This window comes from Abramis brama, assembly GCF_963993115.1.
Source record: "Abramis brama genome assembly, chromosome: 1".
Lineage (NCBI taxonomy): Eukaryota > Metazoa > Chordata > Actinopteri > Cypriniformes > Leuciscidae > Abramis > Abramis brama.
In genome coordinates this window covers 7119411-7140489 of record NC_139963.1, presented here as the reverse complement: position 1 = coordinate 7140489, position 21079 = coordinate 7119411, and the positions used below count along the sequence as shown (strand labels likewise).

At 37.2% G+C, this 21079-nt stretch overlaps 2 protein-coding genes across 4 annotated transcripts in view; one reads left to right on the top strand and one right to left on the bottom strand.

Moving 5' to 3' along the window:
* LOC311079578 (uncharacterized protein) overlaps nt 1-21079 on the top strand; it is a 447200-nt gene that overhangs the window by 160683 nt on the left and 265438 nt on the right. The window lies entirely within an intron of this gene.
* Nucleotides 12041-14056, bottom strand: LOC311097256 (uncharacterized protein; the record flags this gene model as incomplete). The annotated part of the gene is made up of 3 exons (XM_084136809.1): nt 12041-13024; nt 13108-13241; nt 13413-14056. 2 exons carry the CDS (start codon nt 14054-14056, stop codon nt 13130-13132), a joined length of 756 nt encoding a protein of 251 aa, XP_083992935.1. The 3' UTR covers nt 12041-13024; nt 13108-13129.

Here is a 21079-nt window from a genome sequence, read left to right as displayed (position 1 = left end):
AATTCAAGACCCCAAATCACTAAGAAAATAAGTTACGCCATAAAAACATAATTTATGATGCATACAGAATGTAGAAAACTCAAATGATGAACAATTTGTTAGTTTGTTAAACGTTTGTAAATATGGTTTCGCAGATGACTTTTTATTACTCCACTAGATTTAGTCATCTTGTTGAGATGACACTGTTCACATTTCTTTGTTTGTTGGTCTGTGTTTAGTTTTAGGTGAAAAAATGTTGCAAGTTCATGCCATTCCACACATGGGAAAACGTGTGTGATGAACACAGGCCTTTAATTTAACAGGCTTTTTAAATATATGACTGAACTTTCTCTTTTTGACAAATCAGTATTTCATATTATATTAAATTATACTTAATATTATATTAAGTTGTTTAACAAACGCAGAATAGTTTATTTCAACAACCTGCTTAACATTAAAGATTATAGTTTATCAATTGTAATCACCATCTTCTTTGACTTAAATAAACTTACTACATGTGCTAAAATTCTTTGTCATTTTTTTTTTTTTTTTTTTTTTTGCTCTTCGGTCAGATTTGATAGAGGAACTATGCCACACTGTTGTAATGCAAACACATTAAGAACTATAAAGATGCACGTTCTTGTAAAGACTATAGATAACATTCAAACATAATCGTTATACAGGAATTATGTTTGCACAAAAGTAAATTCAAGGTCAATTTGTGTAAGGCATATAGGAAAAGAGACAATTAGCCATAAAGAATACAGAATTACTCGTTTATGTCGATACAGTATGTAAAATGATATTTTTCCACTAAACTATGTCACGCTTTACAATTAGTTTCTCTGTTTGTGTACAGTCTTTTGTACTACTCTCTGAGCGTGGTCAAATATGTTCATAGGAAGAATGAAAACATGAACAAATACAGCATTTTGAGAATTAAATGTCAGTCCTTCTACATGGTTGATACTAAACAAATGACATTTCTTTTAGGACATCTTTCTGGTATGTCTACGCTGTGGGGTGGCAAGACACGCCGACCCAACATGAAAAGTGAGTTATGTACTTTTTCTGTTACCTATTCAACAATTACACTTAAAACTTTTAGAACTATTACACTTAAAACTCTGCATTTCACCGCACAGTCATAGATACACAGTTCTTTTGTCTATGTCTCTACTGTTAAGTAAATGAATTACAGTTGATTAGTAGTAATTTTAAGTGAAAGGTGAGATGATTCATGCCTTTTTTTTATTATTCTGTCCACACCAATACTTTGACACCTGTGTTTTAGGCATCGGTCTTCTAGGTTTGATCCAGAAAACAGAACTTGTGTTTTATGTCTCAACATTTTGTTCTCCTTTTTAATGAAAACATGCAGTTTTAGTTCTCAACAGCAGAATACCAAAACGTTTTAGACAATTTCAATAGTTAGCGAGCAAATGCATGTGAACTGTTTATTACTGTGATAATTTATTATGTGAAACAAGCTCAGTCACATCAGAGTTGAATTGGAACAGTTATTGTCCTGCATGTTTAACAGTGTTAGTTTCTCACAAGTCACAACGTTTTCATTGTAGTGTGTTTCATTGTTGCAAAGTTCCATTGTTTCAAAATTTAATTGTAGCATGTAACAGTTTGGAGACATTTGGGGGGATTTTATTTTATTGTATTTTCATACTACTTTGATTTTGTTTACCGTGTGATTGCACAGTTGTAAGTGTGTGTGTGTGTGTGTGTGTGTGTGTGTGTGTGTTTTCCTTACACTTTGCAAAGCAACTTTGAAAAACAACTGGTTCCTCTAATCTGCTGTAATTTTACTGGGCTCTAGGTGTTCTCGGCTTCTCCTTGTTCAAATAAGACAATGCTCCCATGAATTTTGGGGTGGTATGTGGATATAGAATGCAACAAGGAACTCATATATTTAATGTAATAAAACATCTATGTATTGTTTTTAAAAATGCAGTAAAACAAAGGTATGAAGACATCTGTCTATCAGAGACCTTCACAAACTATGGTGTAAAACAAAATTCAGTGCATTAGTGTACACCGATTTGCCAGCATATTACTTTTATTCACTATTGTTTAAAGAAAAGAAACAAAACAGGTTAATCTCCCTGAGTGTGGTGTTTTATGACTACTGAAGGTGTCACATCCTTAGAGCATTACATCCTCGGACGTTTGACACCTACAGCCCAGCCTCATGAATTTGGTATTTAAATAAGTCAAGTCAAGTCACCTTTATTTATATAGCGCTTTTTACAATACAGATTGTATCAAAGCAGCTTCACATTGATAAAATGAAAATAATACAACAAAGTTTGTTTCTAGAAGAAAATTGCATCAATGTCCACCCTAATTAGGCAGATCAATAATATCGTTGAATATTAAATGTCCCCAACTAAGCAAGCCAAAGCCAAGGCAACAGTGGCAAGGAACCAAAACTCCATCAGTGACTGAATGGAGAAAAAAACCTTGGGAGAACCCAGGCTCAGTCAGGGGCCAGTTCTCCTCTGGCCAACGAGCGTACAGTGTATGATTATGATCCAGGCAGCGTTACAGGGCAGAAGTCAGATTGGTCGTGTCGATGAAGCCGACACTTCAGGGATGCGTCATGGTTGGGTCCAGGTGCAGATCCACCATCTAGTCTGGATACGGCCGGAGTCCACCTCACTTCAGAAACGGAGAGACTGGTTGACACTTCAGTACTGCGTTGTCGTCGCGTCCAGGCGCTGGTCCTTCATCTGATCTGGATACGGCCTGGATCTGGTGGACTGCGGTAAACCTCGGTATAAGCAGAGAGACTAATATTAACGTAGACGCCATTCTTCTTATGATTTAACAAGTACATCAGGATTTATGGGAAGTGTTCCCGGTTCCGGCTGGCCTAATCTATGCAGGATAATATGGAATTATATAAGTCTATAATGTATTATGTGAATGCTATGTCAAAGAGATGTGTCTTTAATCTGGCTTTGAACTGACAGAGTGTGTCTGCTTCCCGGACAATGTTAGGAAGACTATTCCAGAGTTTTGGTGCTAAATAGGAAAAGGATCTACCGCCAGCAGTCGATTTTGATATTCTAGGTATTATCAACTGGCCGGAATTTTGAGAGCGCAATAGACGTGAAGGACTATAATGCGTTAAGAGCTCGCTTAAGTACTGCGGAGCTAAACCATTTAGTGCTTTGTAAGTAATCAGCAATATTTAAAAATTGATGCGATGTTTAATAGGGAGCCAGTGCAGTTTTGACAGAACGGGGCTAATATGGTCATACTTCCTGGTTCTGGTAAGAACTCGAGCTGCTGCGTTTTGAACTGTAGCTGTAGTTTGTTTATTAAGCGTGCAGGGCAACCACCCAGTGGAGCATTACAATAATCTAGCCTTGAGGTCATGAACGCATGAACTAATTGTTTTCCGCATTTATCAATGAGAGCATGTGACGTAATTTAGATATATTTTTAAGATGGAAAAATGCGGTTTTACAAATACGAGACACATGACTTTCAAATGAAAGATTGGTATCAAAGAGCACACCCAGGTTCCCCACCGACGACGAAGACTTAACAAGCTTAAACAGATGAAGACTTTCACTATCTACGCTAGATAATTAGTTTGACAGAGTTTCTCCAAGAAGATGAAGATTTTGTGAAACAGGACTTTCTGATGTCTGATGATCGTGTAGGAAAATTTGTGTTTGAAATGGGGTCAGTCCTGTTCAGCTGTTGCTGTTCTTGTCGGTGTTACACACATCTCTCTAGATGTTTCAGTAGTTTTTGGAGTAGCCATTGTAAAACTGGAATTGTAGAATGTCTGTTTTATTTATTTACTATCCTAAATCTTATTTGTACAAATAGAGTACAATGAACAAATCTTCAGGTTTGCTGTAACACAGCCCTATTCAATACATATTCACACCCATCACCATGATTACAGTTTTTTTCGATTGCTAAAAGACAGTGGGCACAACTGGAGTCACATGTGCAAAACTCTAACTACAGTCTGCACAGCAGCAGTTCATGTGGACCAAACTCTAGTTCGTTTTTCATTGCTTGAACACAGTTTTCAAAACTCTACACACTTATCCCATGACTTTAACCACAACCTGCACAACACTGTGGATTTACAGCACTTTGTTCAAATGCTAACACACTGCTGTCAAAACTGTGAACCACACATTCAAAACAGAATAGATTTCAGCCTTGTGCCTTTCAAACACTGCTGATTGCAATCTCAGCTGAAAGGCTCCCATGCACAAAATAAATATATTTGAAATATATTTTTGGAATATATGCAAATATTCGAAATTGGCCCAATAAATATATTTTAGTTAAATATATGTAAATATATTTCACACTTACTGTAACATCATATATTTTTTTTATATTTTAGAATATATTTCAAAATTATAAATATAAGTGACCAACAATGCAAATATATTTCAATGTATTTGGAATATATGCCACATATATATATTTCAATATATTGTTTTTCTGTATGGGTGGAGGTGGAAAGTGTTTGGTCACCACCCACATGACCAAATGTCTCTTTTGGAAGCCATGCGTGCCGGATGTGAGGACACGACTGCCAGGGATGGATAAGGCACTCCAGAAGGTTCTTCCCCAGGTGCATGGCAAGAGAGAATATTAGATGTGATGTTGATGAAAACCTGTGGCCTGATGCTAGAGAGAGGCAGGATTAGCCCCTCAATTATTTGTTCGAATTACATTACATTACATTATATTACATTACATGTTCGTATGTACTTTTAGTTTCTACCTTTTTTTTTCTCATTACTGTAATTCCGTAAATTACTACAGACTATTGAAGCAAACTGCTAATTTTCATTTACCTTAAAGAATTGTTATGTTCTAAAAAATTAAATAAATCATGTGAAAAAATGTCACTCTTTTCTTTGAAGAAAATATTACTTTGTATGAAGTCACTGAAATTGTTCAAACTGTAAAGATGAAAAGTTTGTATTTTCTGTATTGGTGTTTGATGCTAGTGTTTTTCCTCTCAGTGTGTTCTGAGTGACAGTGTGTGTTATCTCAGTGAGGGTTGTGCATAGTGTTTGGCTGCACTGAGCCTGTTTTGAGCCATGTGTTAAGAGTTGTGTTGCTTGGAGTGAGTTTTGCAGGTGATGTGAACTGTTTAGCTCAGGTGACTGTTGGTAGTGCAGACTGTAGTTAGAGTTTTGCACATGTAGCTCCAGTTGTGCTCACTGTCGTTTAGCAATCGAAAAAAACTGTAATATATTTCAAAATGATAAATATAAGTGACCAACAATGCAAATATATTTCAATATATTTGGAATACATGCCACATACATTTTCGACACTTTACGTCAAATATATTTATTTTGTGCATGGGAGCCTTTCAGCTGAGATTGCAGTCAGCAGTGTTTGAAAGGCACAAGGCTGAAATCTATTCTGTTTTGAATGTGTGGTTCACAGTTTTGACAGCAGTGTGTTAGCATTTGAACAAAGTGCTGTAAATCCACAGTGTTGTGCAGGTTGTGGTTAAAGACATGGGCTAAGTGTGTAGAGTTTTGAAAACTGTGTTCAAGCAATGAAAACGAACTAGAGTTTGGTCCACATGAACTGCTGCTGTGCAGACTGTAGTTAGAGTTTTGCACATGTGACTCCAGTTGTGCCCACTGTCGTTTAGCAATCGAAAAAAACTGTAATCATGGTGATGGGTGTGAATATGTATTGAATAGGGCTGTGTTACAGCAAACCTGAAGATTTGTTCATTGTACTCTATTTGTACAAATAAGATTTAGGATAGTAAATAAATAAAACAGACATTCTACAATTCCAGTTTTACAATGGCTACTCCAAAAACTACTGAAACATCTAGAGAGATGTGTGTAACACCGACAAGAACAGCAACAGCTGAACAGGACTGACCCCATTTCAAACACAAATTTTCCTACACGATCATCAGACATCAGAAAGTCCTGTTTCACAAAATCTTCATCTTCTTGGAGAAACTCTGTCAAACTAATTATCTAGCGTAGATAGTGAAAGTCTTCATCTGTTTAAGCTTGTTAAGTCTTCGTCGTCGGTGGGGAACCTGGGTGTGCTCTTTGATACCAATCTTTCATTTGAAAGTCATGTGTCTCGTATTTGTAAAACCGCATTTTTCCATCTTAAAAATATATCTAAATTACGTCACATGCTCTCATTGATAAATGCGGAAAACAATTAGTTCATGCGTTCATGACCTCAAGGCTAGATTATTGTAATGCTCCACTGGGTGGTTGCCCTGCACGCTTAATAAACAAACTACAGCTACAGTTCAAAACGCAGCAGCTCGAGTTCTTACCAGAACCAGGAAGTATGACCATATTAGCCCCGTTCTGTCAAAACTGCACTGGCTCCCTATTAAACATCGCATCAATTTTTAAATATTGCTGATTACTTACAAAGCACTAAATGGTTTAGCTCCGCAGTACTTAAGCGAGCTCTTAACGCATTATAGTCCTTCACGTCTATTGCGCTCTCAAAATTCCGGCCAGTTGATAATACCTAGAATATCAAAATCGACTGCTGGCGGTAGATCCTTTTCCTATTTAGCACCAAAACTCTGGAATAGTCTTCCTAACATTGTCCGGGAAGCAGACACACTCTGTCAGTTCAAAGCCAGATTAAAGACACATCTCTTTGACATAGCATTCACATAATACATTATAGACTTATATAATTCCATATTATCCTGCATAGATTAGGCCAGCCGGAACCGGGAACACTTCCCATAAATCCTGATGTACTTGTTAAATCATAAGAAGAATGGCGTCTACGTTAATATTAGTCTCTCTGCTTATACCGAGGTTTACCGCAGTCCACCAGATCCAGGCCGTATCCAGATCAGATGAAGGACCAGCGCCTGGACGCGACGACAACGCAGTACTGAAGTGTCAACCAGTCTCTCCGTTTCTGAAGTGAGGTGGACTCCGGCCGTATCCAGACTAGATGGTGGATCTGCACCTGGACCCAACCATGACGCATCCCTGAAGTGTCGGCTTCATCGACACGACCAATCTGACTTCTGCCCTGTAACGCTGCCTGGATCATAATCATACACTGTACGCTCGTTGGCCAGAGGAGAACTGGCCCCTGACTGAGCCTGGGTTCTCCCAAGGTTTTTTTCTCCATTCAGTCACTGATGGAGTTTTGGTTCCTTGCCACTGTTGCCTTGGCTTTGGCTTGCTTAGTTGGGGACATTTAATATTCAACGATATTATTGATCTGCCTAATTAGGGTGGACATTGATGCAATTTTCTTCTAGAAACAAACTTTGTTGTATTATTTTCATTTTATCAATGTGAAGCTGCTTTGATACAATCTGTATTGTAAAAAGCGCTATATAAATAAAGGTGACTTGACTTGACTTATTTAAATACCAAATTCATGAGGCTGGGCTGTAGGTGTCAAACGTCCGAGGATGTAATGCTCTAAGGATGTGACACCTTCAGTAGTCATAAAACACCACACTCAGGGAGATTAACCTGTTTTGTTTCTTTTCTTTAAACAATAGTGAATAAAAGTAATATGCTGGCAAATCGGTGTACACTAATGCACTGAATTTTGTTTTACACCATAGTTTGTGAAGGTCTCTGATAGACAGATGTCTTCATACCTTTGTTTTACTGCATTTTTAAAAACAATACATAGATGTTTTATTACATTAAATATATGAGTTCCTTGTTGCATTCTATATCCACATACCACCCCAAAATTCATGGGAGCATTGTCTTATTTGAACAAGGAGAAGCCGAGAACACCTAGAGCCCAGTAAAATTACAGCAGATTAGAGGAACCAGTTGTTTTTCAAAGTTGCTTTGCAGAGTGTAAGGAAAACACACACACACACACACACACACACACACACTTACAACTGTGCAATCACACGGTAAACAAAATCAAAGTAGTATGAAAATACAATAAAATAAAATCCCCCCAAATGTCTCCAAACTGTTACATGCTACAATTAAATTTTGAAACAATGGAACTTTGCAACAATGAAACACACTACAATGAAAACGTTGTGACTTGTGAGAAACTAACACTGTTAAACATGCAGGACAATAACTGTTCCAATTCAACTCTGATGTGACTGAGCTTGTTTCACATAATAAATTATCACAGTAATAAACAGTTCACATGCATTTGCTCGCTAACTATTGAAATTGTCTAAAACGTTTTGGTATTCTGCTGTTGAGAACTAAAACTGCATGTTTTCATTAAAAAGGAGAACAAAATGTTGAGACATAAAACACAAGTTCTGTTTTCTGGATCAAACCTAGAAGACCGATGCCTAAAACACAGGTGTCAAAGTATTGGTGTGGACAGAATAATAAAAAAAAGGCATGAATCATCTCACCTTTCACTTAAAATTACTACTAATCAACTGTAATTCATTTACTTAACAGTAGAGACATAGACAAAAGAACTGTGTATCTATGACTGTGCGGTGAAATGCAGAGTTTTAAGTGTAATAGTTCTAAAAGTTTTAAGTGTAATTGTTGAATAGGTAACAGAAAAAGTACATAACTCACTTTTCATGTTGGGTCGGCGTGTCTTGCCACCCCACAGCGTAGACATACCAGAAAGATGTCCTAAAAGAAATGTCATTTGTTTAGTATCAACCATGTAGAAGGACTGACATTTAATTCTCAAAATGCTGTATTTGTTCATGTTTTCATTCTTCCTATGAACATATTTGACCACGCTCAGAGAGTAGTACAAAAGACTGTACACAAACAGAGAAACTAATTGTAAAGCGTGACATAGTTTAGTGGAAAAATATCATTTTACATACTGTATCGACATAAACGAGTAATTCTGTATTCTTTATGGCTAATTGTCTCTTTTCCTATATGCCTTACACAAATTGACCTTGAATTTACTTTTGTGCAAACATAATTCCTGTATAACGATTATGTTTGAATGTTATCTATAGTCTTTACAAGGACGTGCATCTTTATAGTTCTTAATGTGTTTGCATTACAACAGTGTGGCATAGTTCCTCTATCAAATCTGACCGAAGAGCAAAAAAAAAAAAAAAAAAAAAATGACAAAGAATTTTAGCACATGTAGTAAGTTTATTTAAGTCAAAGAAGATGGTGATTACAATTGATAAACTATAATCTTTAATGTTAAGCAGGTTGTTGAAATAAACTATTCTGCGTTTGTTAAACAACTTAATATAATATTAAGTATAATTTAATATAATATGAAATACTGATTTGTCAAAAAGAGAAAGTTCAGTCATATATTTAAAAAGCCTGTTAAATTAAAGGCCTGTGTTCATCACACACGTTTTCCCATGTGTGGAATGGCATGAACTTGCATCATTTTTTCACCTAAAACTAAACACAGACCAACAAACAAAGAAATGTGAACAGTGTCATCTCAACAAGATGACTAAATCTAGTGGAGTAATAAAAAGTCATCTGCGAAACCATATTTACAAACGTTTAACAAACTAACAAATTGTTCATCATTTGAGTTTTCTACATTCTGTATGCATCATAAATTATGTTTTTATGGCGTAACTTATTTTCTTAGTGATTTGGGGTCTTGAATTTACATGGTGAATTTCTACACACGTAATTTTTTTATTTTATCTGCAGGGTTTGCCAGCCTCAATCTTAAATGAAAGTGCAGTTCTCAGTGTAATAGTCAGATGTGAGTCAGTTGTAACAGATTAAGTGTAAAACAGCATAACTTACTTTTCGTGTTGATGCTTTGTGTAATCCGAAATCATAGATAGCTGTAAAGTTGCACTAAAAGAAATATCAATTTAGTCAAACACTCTCAAGCAGAAAGACTTTCACTTAAATTCTTAATTTGCATTTATTCCTATAAACACACAATGTTGACAGTTCTCAAAGAAGAGTCCAACAAACAAAATAGTGCTAGCTGAATAAAGTGACCAACACTAGTGGAGTGATAAAAACACCAATTACAAAACAAAATTTACAAACTTTCACAATTGCTCACGAATGGATTTTTTGCATTTATTATAAATGTTACTTTTTTAATGTATGCTGAGCCCTCTTTTTTCTTACTGATTTGGTCTTTTGAATTTTACAGGTATTTCGGACACACATATAGTAACCCTGTATAAAGATTATGTTTGTATGTTATTCACGAGTGTGAAACTTTGCATCACAGCGGTGTGAAATACCCCTGACAAAATATGTTGGCTTGTAAAAATACATACAAAGAGTTTAGCACAACTATTTACACACACACACACACACACACACACACACATACACACACACACACACACACACCTAACTATATATTGTGCCGCTTTAATAGAACCATAGAACCTTGATATTTCCCAATATTTTTTTAAGCTCATCCCTTTAATTTTGTGCTGGATGTTGAAGTGCTAGTGACTTTCATGATATTTTCTAGCATGAAGCTTTGTCTGGATCACTCAACACAAAGTTTTGTGTTCTGGTATCACAAAGATTTACCGTAAGATTAGATTTCTTGAATATGTGAAACATGAACACTGAAACATGGAATCAACATGTATCCCTTGTGGTTGTTACACACCTCAGGTATAATTTGAAATGTAGGTTTGTCAAAAGAAAAAAGGTTCAGTCATACATTTAAAAAGTTTTCTAAGTGAAAATTGTGTTTTACTCATGTGAGGAAACTGTTCGGCTACAGTTCTAATAAAAGATGCTGGTCATCAGTCTGTTTTAAAAAATAAAATACAGTAAAAGTTTTATTAAAAGAAAAGAGACAACTTTCATTGCTTTTTGTGGCGAAACATTTTTTTTTTATATAAATGTTTGAATGTTTCAAATCCCTATGCGTTTTATTTTACCCAGAATATGTAATTTGTTGTTTTGCAACACAGACACACACACACACACACACACACACACACACATACACACACACACACACACACACACACACTATGGGCTAGGTTAAAAACTAAAATATTTTCTGTAAAAAAAATACTAAAATAACAAAAGTAACAAACAAATTTATGTACACTAAAAAGATGTTTTTGTGTGCGAGCCCAGAGAATCACCAGAAAGATTTTGATGAAGTGTCATTCTTTAAACATCTAAGCAACTGTCGTAAAACCATTAACAAACCCTTTTAGGATGCACTCTTCCCCCGCCAGTTCCACTCGCAAACACCTTCACTGTGAGTTAGATAAATGTTTTGATTTTTTGTATTTTTTAACACTGATCCTATTGGCGTCAGGAAACAGATACAGATGTTCTAGAAAAAAAAAAAACAACAACACCTTTTCTTATTGAGAAGAATATAGTATGGGGTGTGTTAGGCATTAACATAAACCTATAGTTCAGGTACTACTGATCCTACTGAGACACACACACACACACACACACACACACACACACACACACACACACACACACACACACACACACACACACACAGTTGTTCTTAAAACATCTCCAGACATATTATTTGAATGAATATACTCAGTGTTTTGTAGGTGTAATGGTATTCCTGAATGTCTTGACACAAATATTTTGACTCACTTAACATATAGGCTACCCTATTGATCAACCAGCGAAGATTTTGACACTCAGGGTGTCAACATTGCGTAATACTTGCTTGGGTGAATTTCACCCCCAACAATCAAAGGAAAATACAATCAGCAACAGTTTCCTCCAACAGACTGGAAGGAGCCAGTTACCCAGGATTCAACAAATGACCAGTCTGTTTGGCACTGTAAATCAGAGACACTGTTTTCTTGACACACGGATTACCTGTCAATCATGAGTGACAGGAGGTCATAAATCAATCAAATATTAACCCAAAAGTGACACATGGTATATGTTAATACTACTTATGTATATATATACACACCTCCGGTGGCCCGGACACGTGTGTGTGTATATGTGTGTGTGTATATATATATATATATATATATATATATATATATATATATATATATATATATATATATATATATATATATATGTATATACATACACACCTCCGGTTGCCCTAAGATATTAACAAAAAACAGAGACATAACTGATTATCACGAATGTGTAACATTCATCTTTTTAAGTAAATAAAAGATGTGTGAGAGAGAATCAACAAACATAAACAAGACTAAAATGTAAGCTAAGGAATAAACAAATTCATGTTCATCACCATACCCCATGCAACTTCAACAAAATAGTAAATGGTAAGTAAATGTGGATGTTCTGAAGACGCAGTCCATTGCTCGTTTCAACTCTCCTGTGGCTTCCTCTTCCTCATCTTAAACATCATACATCCATTTCTTGACAAGAGGCCCATTCTGGTAATTTGTGAGGAGACATGCAACTGTGAATATTTGGTTGATGCTGCCTGAGATGGACAGAGGGATTATAGAATCAAAAAGTTTATTTTCTTTGACTCTTCTGATCATCCTCTCAACGTGCACCCTTAAACGAGCAATGGACTGCGTCTTCAGAACATCCACCTCCAACATGTGTGTCCTCTTGGAGAGAAAGGCAGGACGATGAACAGTCCCAGGTACAAGGTCATCCACCAGGAAGCCCTTGTCAACCATGATGGCCATGTCAGGTGTTAAGAGTGATGTAATCCCTGATTGGCGAAACACCTCCCTATCACTCATGGATCCCTCAAAGAGTGCTGACACAAATGTCAGGGCTCCATGGGGGGACATTCCCACCATGGCCTTGAAGGTGCAGTGGGACTTGTAGTGTGAAAAGACCTCACTCTGAAGGAGCAGAGATGAAGGAGTCTGACAACCTAACTCTGTGCAGTCAAGGACCACATGTGTGTCGCTGTAGCTACCATGAAAATCCTGTGGGAGATTGACCTTCACAGCTGCAGGAGACATCCATGTACATACCGATCCCAGTAGGCTGTAGAGAAAGTTGGCCCAGGTCACAATAATTCGGCTGACTGTTGCTCGATGGATCTTAAATCTATGGCCCAGCTCCCTCTGGGTACAGCCAGTGGACAGATATGACAGGAAGAGGAAAAGTTCATCTATTGGCAGCAGTTTCTGTGGGAAAATATTAAATTAAAATTAGATCATAATCATAATATTCATGGATGTGTGTATTTGTGTATGAGCCTGCTACTTACAGGCGGTCTGGTTACAGGACTTTCAGTTGTTGTGCTCGTTTTCCTTGCTCTGGTGTTGGTAAACCCTAACCATCTTCACTGTAGCAGAACTGATCAGGCCCCAAAATGCCATCAAATGCTCATATGAGGGGAATCTAAACAGTATTGTAGGTTTAATTAATTATCATACTTGCTCAATATTAGATTAAAAAGACAGAGAAAATAATACACTAAAACAGACAATAGAGGCAACCACTTACAGTAAAGTTAAACGTTGATCTTACCACTACTAACTTGGCTTGATAGATTGGTTGCGCATATCTTACCTGGTGTAAAATCGGATGTCCTCTGGTGATGATGCAAACCGCTGGAGTCCAAATGAGCTCTGTAGATGAAGCGTTTGGACCTGCTGTCTCAGCATCTCGACTTCATCTAGTAGCTTCTCATATTGCTCCCGGTCGACACACACTGTGGGACTTTCTCCGTAGTCGTGGTCGATGGGCATGGGGACCATTGCTTCCACAATCTCCTCCTCAGTCTCCTCAGCCACGGGGTCAGGACTTGATGTGGGACGAGTGCGGCGCTCCCAAACGCCAGCCCGCGTCTTGCTGTTCGTGTAGCCGTTCCATTCAAACAACGATGGCACAGCACTTGCAGCTAAACTCCGTTTACCCTTAGCAGTAGTAAGGATAAGATCATTAGTGAAATGTCTGCTGCATACCTTCGTATGCGGAGTTACGGAAAACCCCGTCCTTCGGATCTTATGAAGCCACTGCGCACGAATGCCGTTATGTTTTGGAAAGCGGTGGAAGCTAAGTTCACTGTTATAACGGCTGGATCCCGTACAAAGTGGCACACTGCAATGGTCGTTTGAACCACGCACCGTTTTCTGTAACTTGAATACATCTCTGACGTTATATTTTGGGGTTTTTCTTACGGTTACAGCTCTTGTTTGCTCACTTTGCATCATCTTTACCGCCGTTGTAACAGGAGCGGGAAGTAAACCGGAAACTGATCTGCCGATCACTGTGGAAAACGGAAGTACGTCACGGGACTTGTGCACATAGCCTATACTGTAAATGTTAGTGTCGCCCTTTGATTCATCAGAAAAATACAATATTACACTTCACTCCTTGCAGTGGCGGATCGAGAATTTTCTAAAAGCATGACCACAATCGGGCCACCCTTCACAGAGAGCGGCCAAGCTTAACACAAGTCATGCACAATTCTTATATCAATGAGGTTTTCATTCATTTTCCTGAGTTTCTTTGCTGCTGGCTCTACCGCTTTGTTCATTAACTGTTATTTATTAAACTACTACAATAACAGCTTAAATATTTCCATGTTTAATTTTTTTCTTCATTAAGAATAACACACATAATAAAATATAAAAGAACATTTAAAAAAAAAAAAAAAAAAAAAAAGCTTCTGTTCAAATTTAGAGTTCTGTTTTTGTTCTGTTACTGTTTTGGGTTCCAACAAGAATATTCATGAGCATATGATAAAATAAAATAACTACAACTTAATGTTGTTCTGATCATGTTTTATTTCAAATCTGAGTATTACTCTAAAACGTTTTTAGGACATGCCATGTGATTTTGTTCAGAGGAGACTAAAATGCTAATAATAGTTACTCATATGAGGCTTTTTATTACAGATTAAGGCAAGACATACATTATTCTGTAGTATTCTACTGTGATAAAAGCTATTTCGATTAGCAATATAGCTGGGATCAGCTAAATACTTTATTCTTAAGAAAATACCTGATGAGTCTTCTTTGTACTTTCTGTGCGAGAGCGCCCTCTGGCTTCGAGTATGAATAGAGTGGTTCAGATATTATGGCGGGCCGGAAGGTTCAAAAATAGGACTAATGATTTGTCTTGGGAAGTCACTTTACTATAGCCACTAGCTACTGACTTTACCACTGATAGGCCAGCAGTGGATCTGTATGCGTACCCTCCTCACACAGCGAGCGACTCACTTTCCTCACACAGCGAGCGAATCACCTCACACAGCTGTACTGTACTGTACTGTACATTTCATTTTTTTGTTGTGCAGGTTGCACAGTATTTGTAGTGTTCTCTGTACCTATTGTCATGTGTATTGTTCATAATAAAGTTCGTAAAAAAAAAAAAATTGATGAAAAAAATCGGTTGCCAGGGGCAACAGAGCGATACAGAGACTGAGCAGGAAAGACGGCTCGAGGAATTATCTATCTATTGATACTTTGCAGTCACGTGACTACCACGGATACCTGGCGGGCAACAAACGGGTATTTTCAACGTTGAGTCCTGTAGTTCCAGGACTTTCTAGTAGCTTTCAAGTCTGTTAGTGAGCTAGCTGCATAACTATGGACTAGGATTAAGTTAACTCCAAGGTAGCTAAATTGTGTAGGCCAAAGCAGACAATTAGTTTTTTTTAAGATAATCGAGCAGCAATAATTCCTCTGTAAATAATCTAGCTCTACTGTTGGGTCATCTCTGGTTCTCATTGAAAATCATAGATATCGCAAACCTCAAAACAACCTATCACACACACTTCTGTTATTGTTAGCAAAAGACGACAGCTGTTACTGTTCGTTCACACCGCCACCGGCGAGAGCGTCAAAGTGCCCGGAAATCATTCATTTTCAATGAATTTTGCCGCTCTCGTCGGCGGCGGTGTGAACGTAGCCTACAGTAGTCTAGCTTAGAGTCATAACACAAACAGCTGACTCGCCGAACAAGCTGGTGAATACTGGTGGTGTTGAATGACAAAACTACAGTAACTTAAAGACACGATTAATTACATGATCATACACCCATTGTATTCAAACAAATGTTGAAATTACCTTTGATGGTAATTTGCACAGACGTGTGTATACTTTGAAGGTTGCTTATCTCATCTGCGGTTAGTGCATCCAATTACACAACACCTATCTGGCATGTCGTTTACACCTCAAAACACCAACTTTTGTATAGTAAAACTGGCGACCCTTGATTAGTTTACTGGGTTTCGTTGCTGGAGAACGACGTTCTTGCCCGCCAGCCAGTACTTGTGACGTCACGTGCAAAGTATCAATAAATTACAGAAACGTCTGTCTGTCTGTCTGTGTGCCTGTTAACCACATATCTCTCGAACCGTTAGTCCGATGGATTTCAAACTTGACAGGTGTCTCGCTACGGTCACGAGTAAGTGCAATGCCAAGTTTGACGTTGTTTGGATGAGAAATGCTAAAGATATCGTTAAATATATCATTTTTAAAAGGTTGTGGTTTAAAAATAAACATTCTGACATAAACACTCTGTCAGCTACACTGTTTACTTCTGAATATTATAGTTTGGTTCCTTCTGAATATTAAAATTTGGTTCCAGAATGTGATAAATCCATTTAGATTAATTTGAGTAAAAATGTGTTTTCTTTACCAAGAAAGTGGCAAGATGAAAATCACTATTTTCTGTTTCATAACATTCATTTTAATAATAACTATGTACATTTTAGCCAACCTTCTAATAAACAGTTCTCTTTATAAACTATGTATATATTGAACAATATTTAGTTTACTTTTGTGCCAGCTGTGGAAGCATGTGAGACGTAAAAAAGTCTTCCAGGACTTGCAGGTTTGATTGCCAAGTGTCATCTCTGGATATGGGGATGATGACACATTCTTTTGTGGTCCACACAGTGAAGTAGCAGGTATCTCTTGCAGTGAGGTGAAGCTGCCCCTGTACTTGATGCCAGTAGGGGTGGTCTCTTCGCAGGCTGGAAACACCCCCTTCCATACTGACACAGAAGTCCTTATTTTGCACTGCCTCACTAATTGATTTTTCTCTTGCATTGTAGGGACACTTGGCCTCCAATATTGCAGATGACCCCACCAGACCATCTGGAGATGCTCCCAACACGCCTGATGGAGACAGCCACAAGCCAGACTCCTGGACTGGCATCTGAGTTGCTGTGGTGAATGCCTGGATAGCTTCACTCTCATTCACAATACCCCACTGTACAGACAAAACACCCTCTAGGGCTTGTTGCTTTCCCAGCACCCTAGCAAGAAGTGAAGCAGTCACACGCTTTGACCTAAGGACAGCTCCAAAGTTGCTGGCAGTCAGCCTTCCACGCCTAAATAAATGCCAGTTTTGATTGTTGCGCTGACCAATTGTTGCCACCTGAATAGCCCTCCGTTCCTCCTCTGACAAAGCCATACTGGCCAGGATAGCTTCAGACCCCTGATGACCTACAGACTCTACAATTCTAGGAACAGAATGTGCTTCCAATGTGTGAGGATTCTCTTCAGGCTCAGGTGAGAGAAGCCAGGACATTCCTGAGAACCTGCCCCTGAGTCTGTTCCTCAGCCAATCACGATCCTCTGCTGTTGGCTCTCGTGTCAGAGGGTTGTAAGGCTCATTCGGAGGAGGGAACAGCTCCTCTACAGAGTGTGTGCTCTTAGCTGCTTTGGGCTTCTTTCACTGACATGTGGTGTCTGTGCAGCTGAAATTGTGGATGGCAAAGATGGCCAAAGCAGCTGCATGGCTGCATTTGTATTGTCCACGTGGGCATTCACATTGTGTAGCAACAATGCCATCTTTCCCTGTAGAGACCTGTCATGTGAATTATCAGTTTTTGCAATTAGTATATAGTTTGTTTTCATTTTACTTATTTTATGAAAATAAAGATGTTTACTACAACTCTTGCTGTAAGGTTTCTGTGGCTCAATGATTAGAGCATTTTGTTAACTGTGCAAAAGGTTGCGAGTTCAATTCCCAGAGAACACGCTGATATGTATAGCCTTAAAGGAATAGTTCACTTTAAAATGAAAATTCTGTCATCATATACTCACCCTCATGTTGTTTCAAACCTGTATGAATTTCTTTCTTCTGCTGACCAGGCAGTTTCTGGGTCCCATTGACTTCCATAGTAGGAAAAAAATATACTATGGAAGTCAATAGGACCCAGAAACTGTCTGGTTACTGATAATCTTCTAAATATCTTCCTTTCTGTTCAGCAGAAGAAAGAAATTCATACAGGTTTGAAACAACATGAGGGTGAGTATATGATGACAGAATTTTCATTTTAAAGTGAACTATTCCTTTAATGCACTGTAAGTCGCCTATCTGACAAATACCAAAAATTAAATGTTAAACTATTGTATACTACTACTTGTATACTATTGTAACTACACTCCAGTCAGCTCACAGTAATGTGAATGTGAGATATAATTTACTACACTGGCTTGTGGATTACCAGGTAAAAATATATAGAAAAAGTTAACAAAATGAGTATATATGGTTTATTTAGGAAACATATATGGTTTAATTATAATATATTATAATAAGCATTTGTTTATGCTATTGGACAGTTCTCTTTAAATTCAACAATTATATACAACTATTATATTAAACATTTGTAATTTAACTGTGTTGTGATTGTTCAGAGATTATTTGTATAGTTATCTTAAATACATAGAACACTATTGTAACTACTCTATCTCTCCCTAGTTTTACTTACCGAGACTCGATAAACCTTGTCCCTCATGCTGGCCCGTACAATACCGGCAAGTAAACCAGCATCTAAGCTGCACTGTTCATGTCCAGATTTATAGTGGTTCTCTCCTCGATCTATGGTTTTTTTATCGTCTAAGAAAAAGGACATAAGATTTGAAATTGATACGGCCATAGCTAACGTTAGACCTTCTGAGATGGTAAAAGCGCGTTTTTTTTTCTGGCGAATTAGCAAATGGTATGTAAACATACAATCAAACATAATACAGTGAAAGATAATCTTTAAAGTTTATTTGGGGCACAATGATCATGCATTATAATCTTAATCACAAAGAAAATAATATTAAGGTTTATATAAACTAACAAAAACGAATAAATAAAACATAAACAAAAGATTTAAAAAAAAAATCTCAGAGAGGCACGCATAAACAAAATTAGTTAGTAAACTTTTTTGGAAAAACGAATGGGCAATATTTCTCATGAAAAAGTGGATAAGTGTTCATACACAGCTCAGATCATAGTGAGCGAGCGTGTTTTTTAAATAAAGTTTGAGGAAGCTTGATGATGACGTTGATCCGCGACCATGGTGTGCTGTAGTCCGTTGATAGCCTACCGTTAGCATTTTATATCTGACGGCTTTATTTAGGCTTCAAAATGTATAAATTTTGGATTAACTTGTAAAGATTATCTTGCAAGACAAAACGTGTAAGGGTCACAACTATTTGTTGAACACAGATCTTATTTTTTGCGATTTTCCAAAAGTCTTTGGGGAAAATGCATAGCTTTTCAATCGAGGGAACCCATGCGCCGCTAACTTCCGGGTTGGCCTACAAAATGACGTCATAACTTCGGCACTCTATTTGGATAAATATTAGGTAAACAAGATAGGCATTAATTTTTCTCAAGAATAAAAAAAAAAAAACTCACTTAATGCTGTAAACATACCCTGTCAGCTGGCAGTATTATTTAAGGTTAAAAATAACTAAAATTAAATATAATGCGTTTTTTTTTATTATAATAACAACTTTATTTAATGATACAAGTAAAAATATAATAAATATGTAATATAGTACACGTATTTAGCTAAATACTCTGTAGCTCTTTTTTTTCTAGCCAACTAACGTGATATAGCCTATATTATGGTCATTAAATGGCTTTCCGGAGGTAAATGTGACATAATTGTTCTCCTGCTATTTTACTGACCTCTTCACGCTGATGAAAAACACTGATTGATCGATATTATCTATGAGGAATATACATTTTGGTAAGTTGTACTGTATCTTTCAACAGTGTCCATGTTTATTTACTATTAGCTAGTAGAGATGATCGGGTCACGTGTCGCTATGGGATCTGTCAATCATGGTATTTATTTTTTGAATTTCGTAATAAAATTGACAGAATCTGAGAGCTGAGATTTTTTTTATATAATAATAACCTGCTCTGTCTAGTCTGTCGGTCTCCGTGTCCTCTTTGCTTTTTCTGTGCGTGAGAAAATGGATGTGTGGCGTGAGAGTGTGTGAAAAGTGTCAGTCGCGTGAGTCTCACGGTGAATGCGGGAGAGCTGGAAGCTCTGAACGCATGGCTTCACTTCAGAAGGCCTTTATTTGGAGCACTTTTATCATGGAAAGATGGACTTTGATGGACTTCAAAACAGAAACGACAATTCACTGCCATTATAAAGCTTGGACATTTTATATATAACTCAGATTGTATTCATTTGAAAGAAGACGATGTCTTACATGATGTCATATACATCTAGGATGGCTTGAGGGTGAGTAAATCATGGGCTAATTTTCATTTTTGGGTGAACTATCCGTTTAATGTCATAATTTTCACTTTTTTACATTCTAAGTAATAATTTAAACTTTTCATCTCATAATTATGACTTAGTAGGCTATGTCATAAATTCAACTTTCTATGACTATGTCATAATTATGACTTACCAGAGCATCTTTTTTTCCTTATATGCCAAAAATGGGCTTCCATCTCCTTGATGTGTTAGAAGTTAAATGACTGCACCACCATTACAACCTTAAGAAATAAAAAAAATACCACACAGGTTTATTCAGTTAAAGGGATAGTTCACTTCAAAATGAAAATTCTGTCATCATTTACTCACCCTCAAGTTGTTTCAAACCTGTATGAATTTCTTTCTTCTGCTGAACACAAAGGAAGATATTTTGAAGAATATCAACAACCAAACAGTTAACTATAACCATTGACTTCCATAGTATTTTTTTTCTTCCTACTATGGACTTTGGGCTTGTTTTTCTGTAAAGTCGCTGACAAATATATAGTCGCGGGTCGTGTTTTTTTGGGGCTTGTTTCTGAAGTGTAGTTGCTTATTTGGGCTTGTTCCCAGCTCCATAAAAAGTTGTCAAGCAGATATTTTCTATTTGTTATTTAAACGTAGGAGTTTGTCTTGCCTGTTCCCTCTGTCCCTCCCCTTTCCCCATACACACAGGAGTCAGTTTTCCCACCCACCTCCTGCTTATGTGCTAGTGCACGGAGTC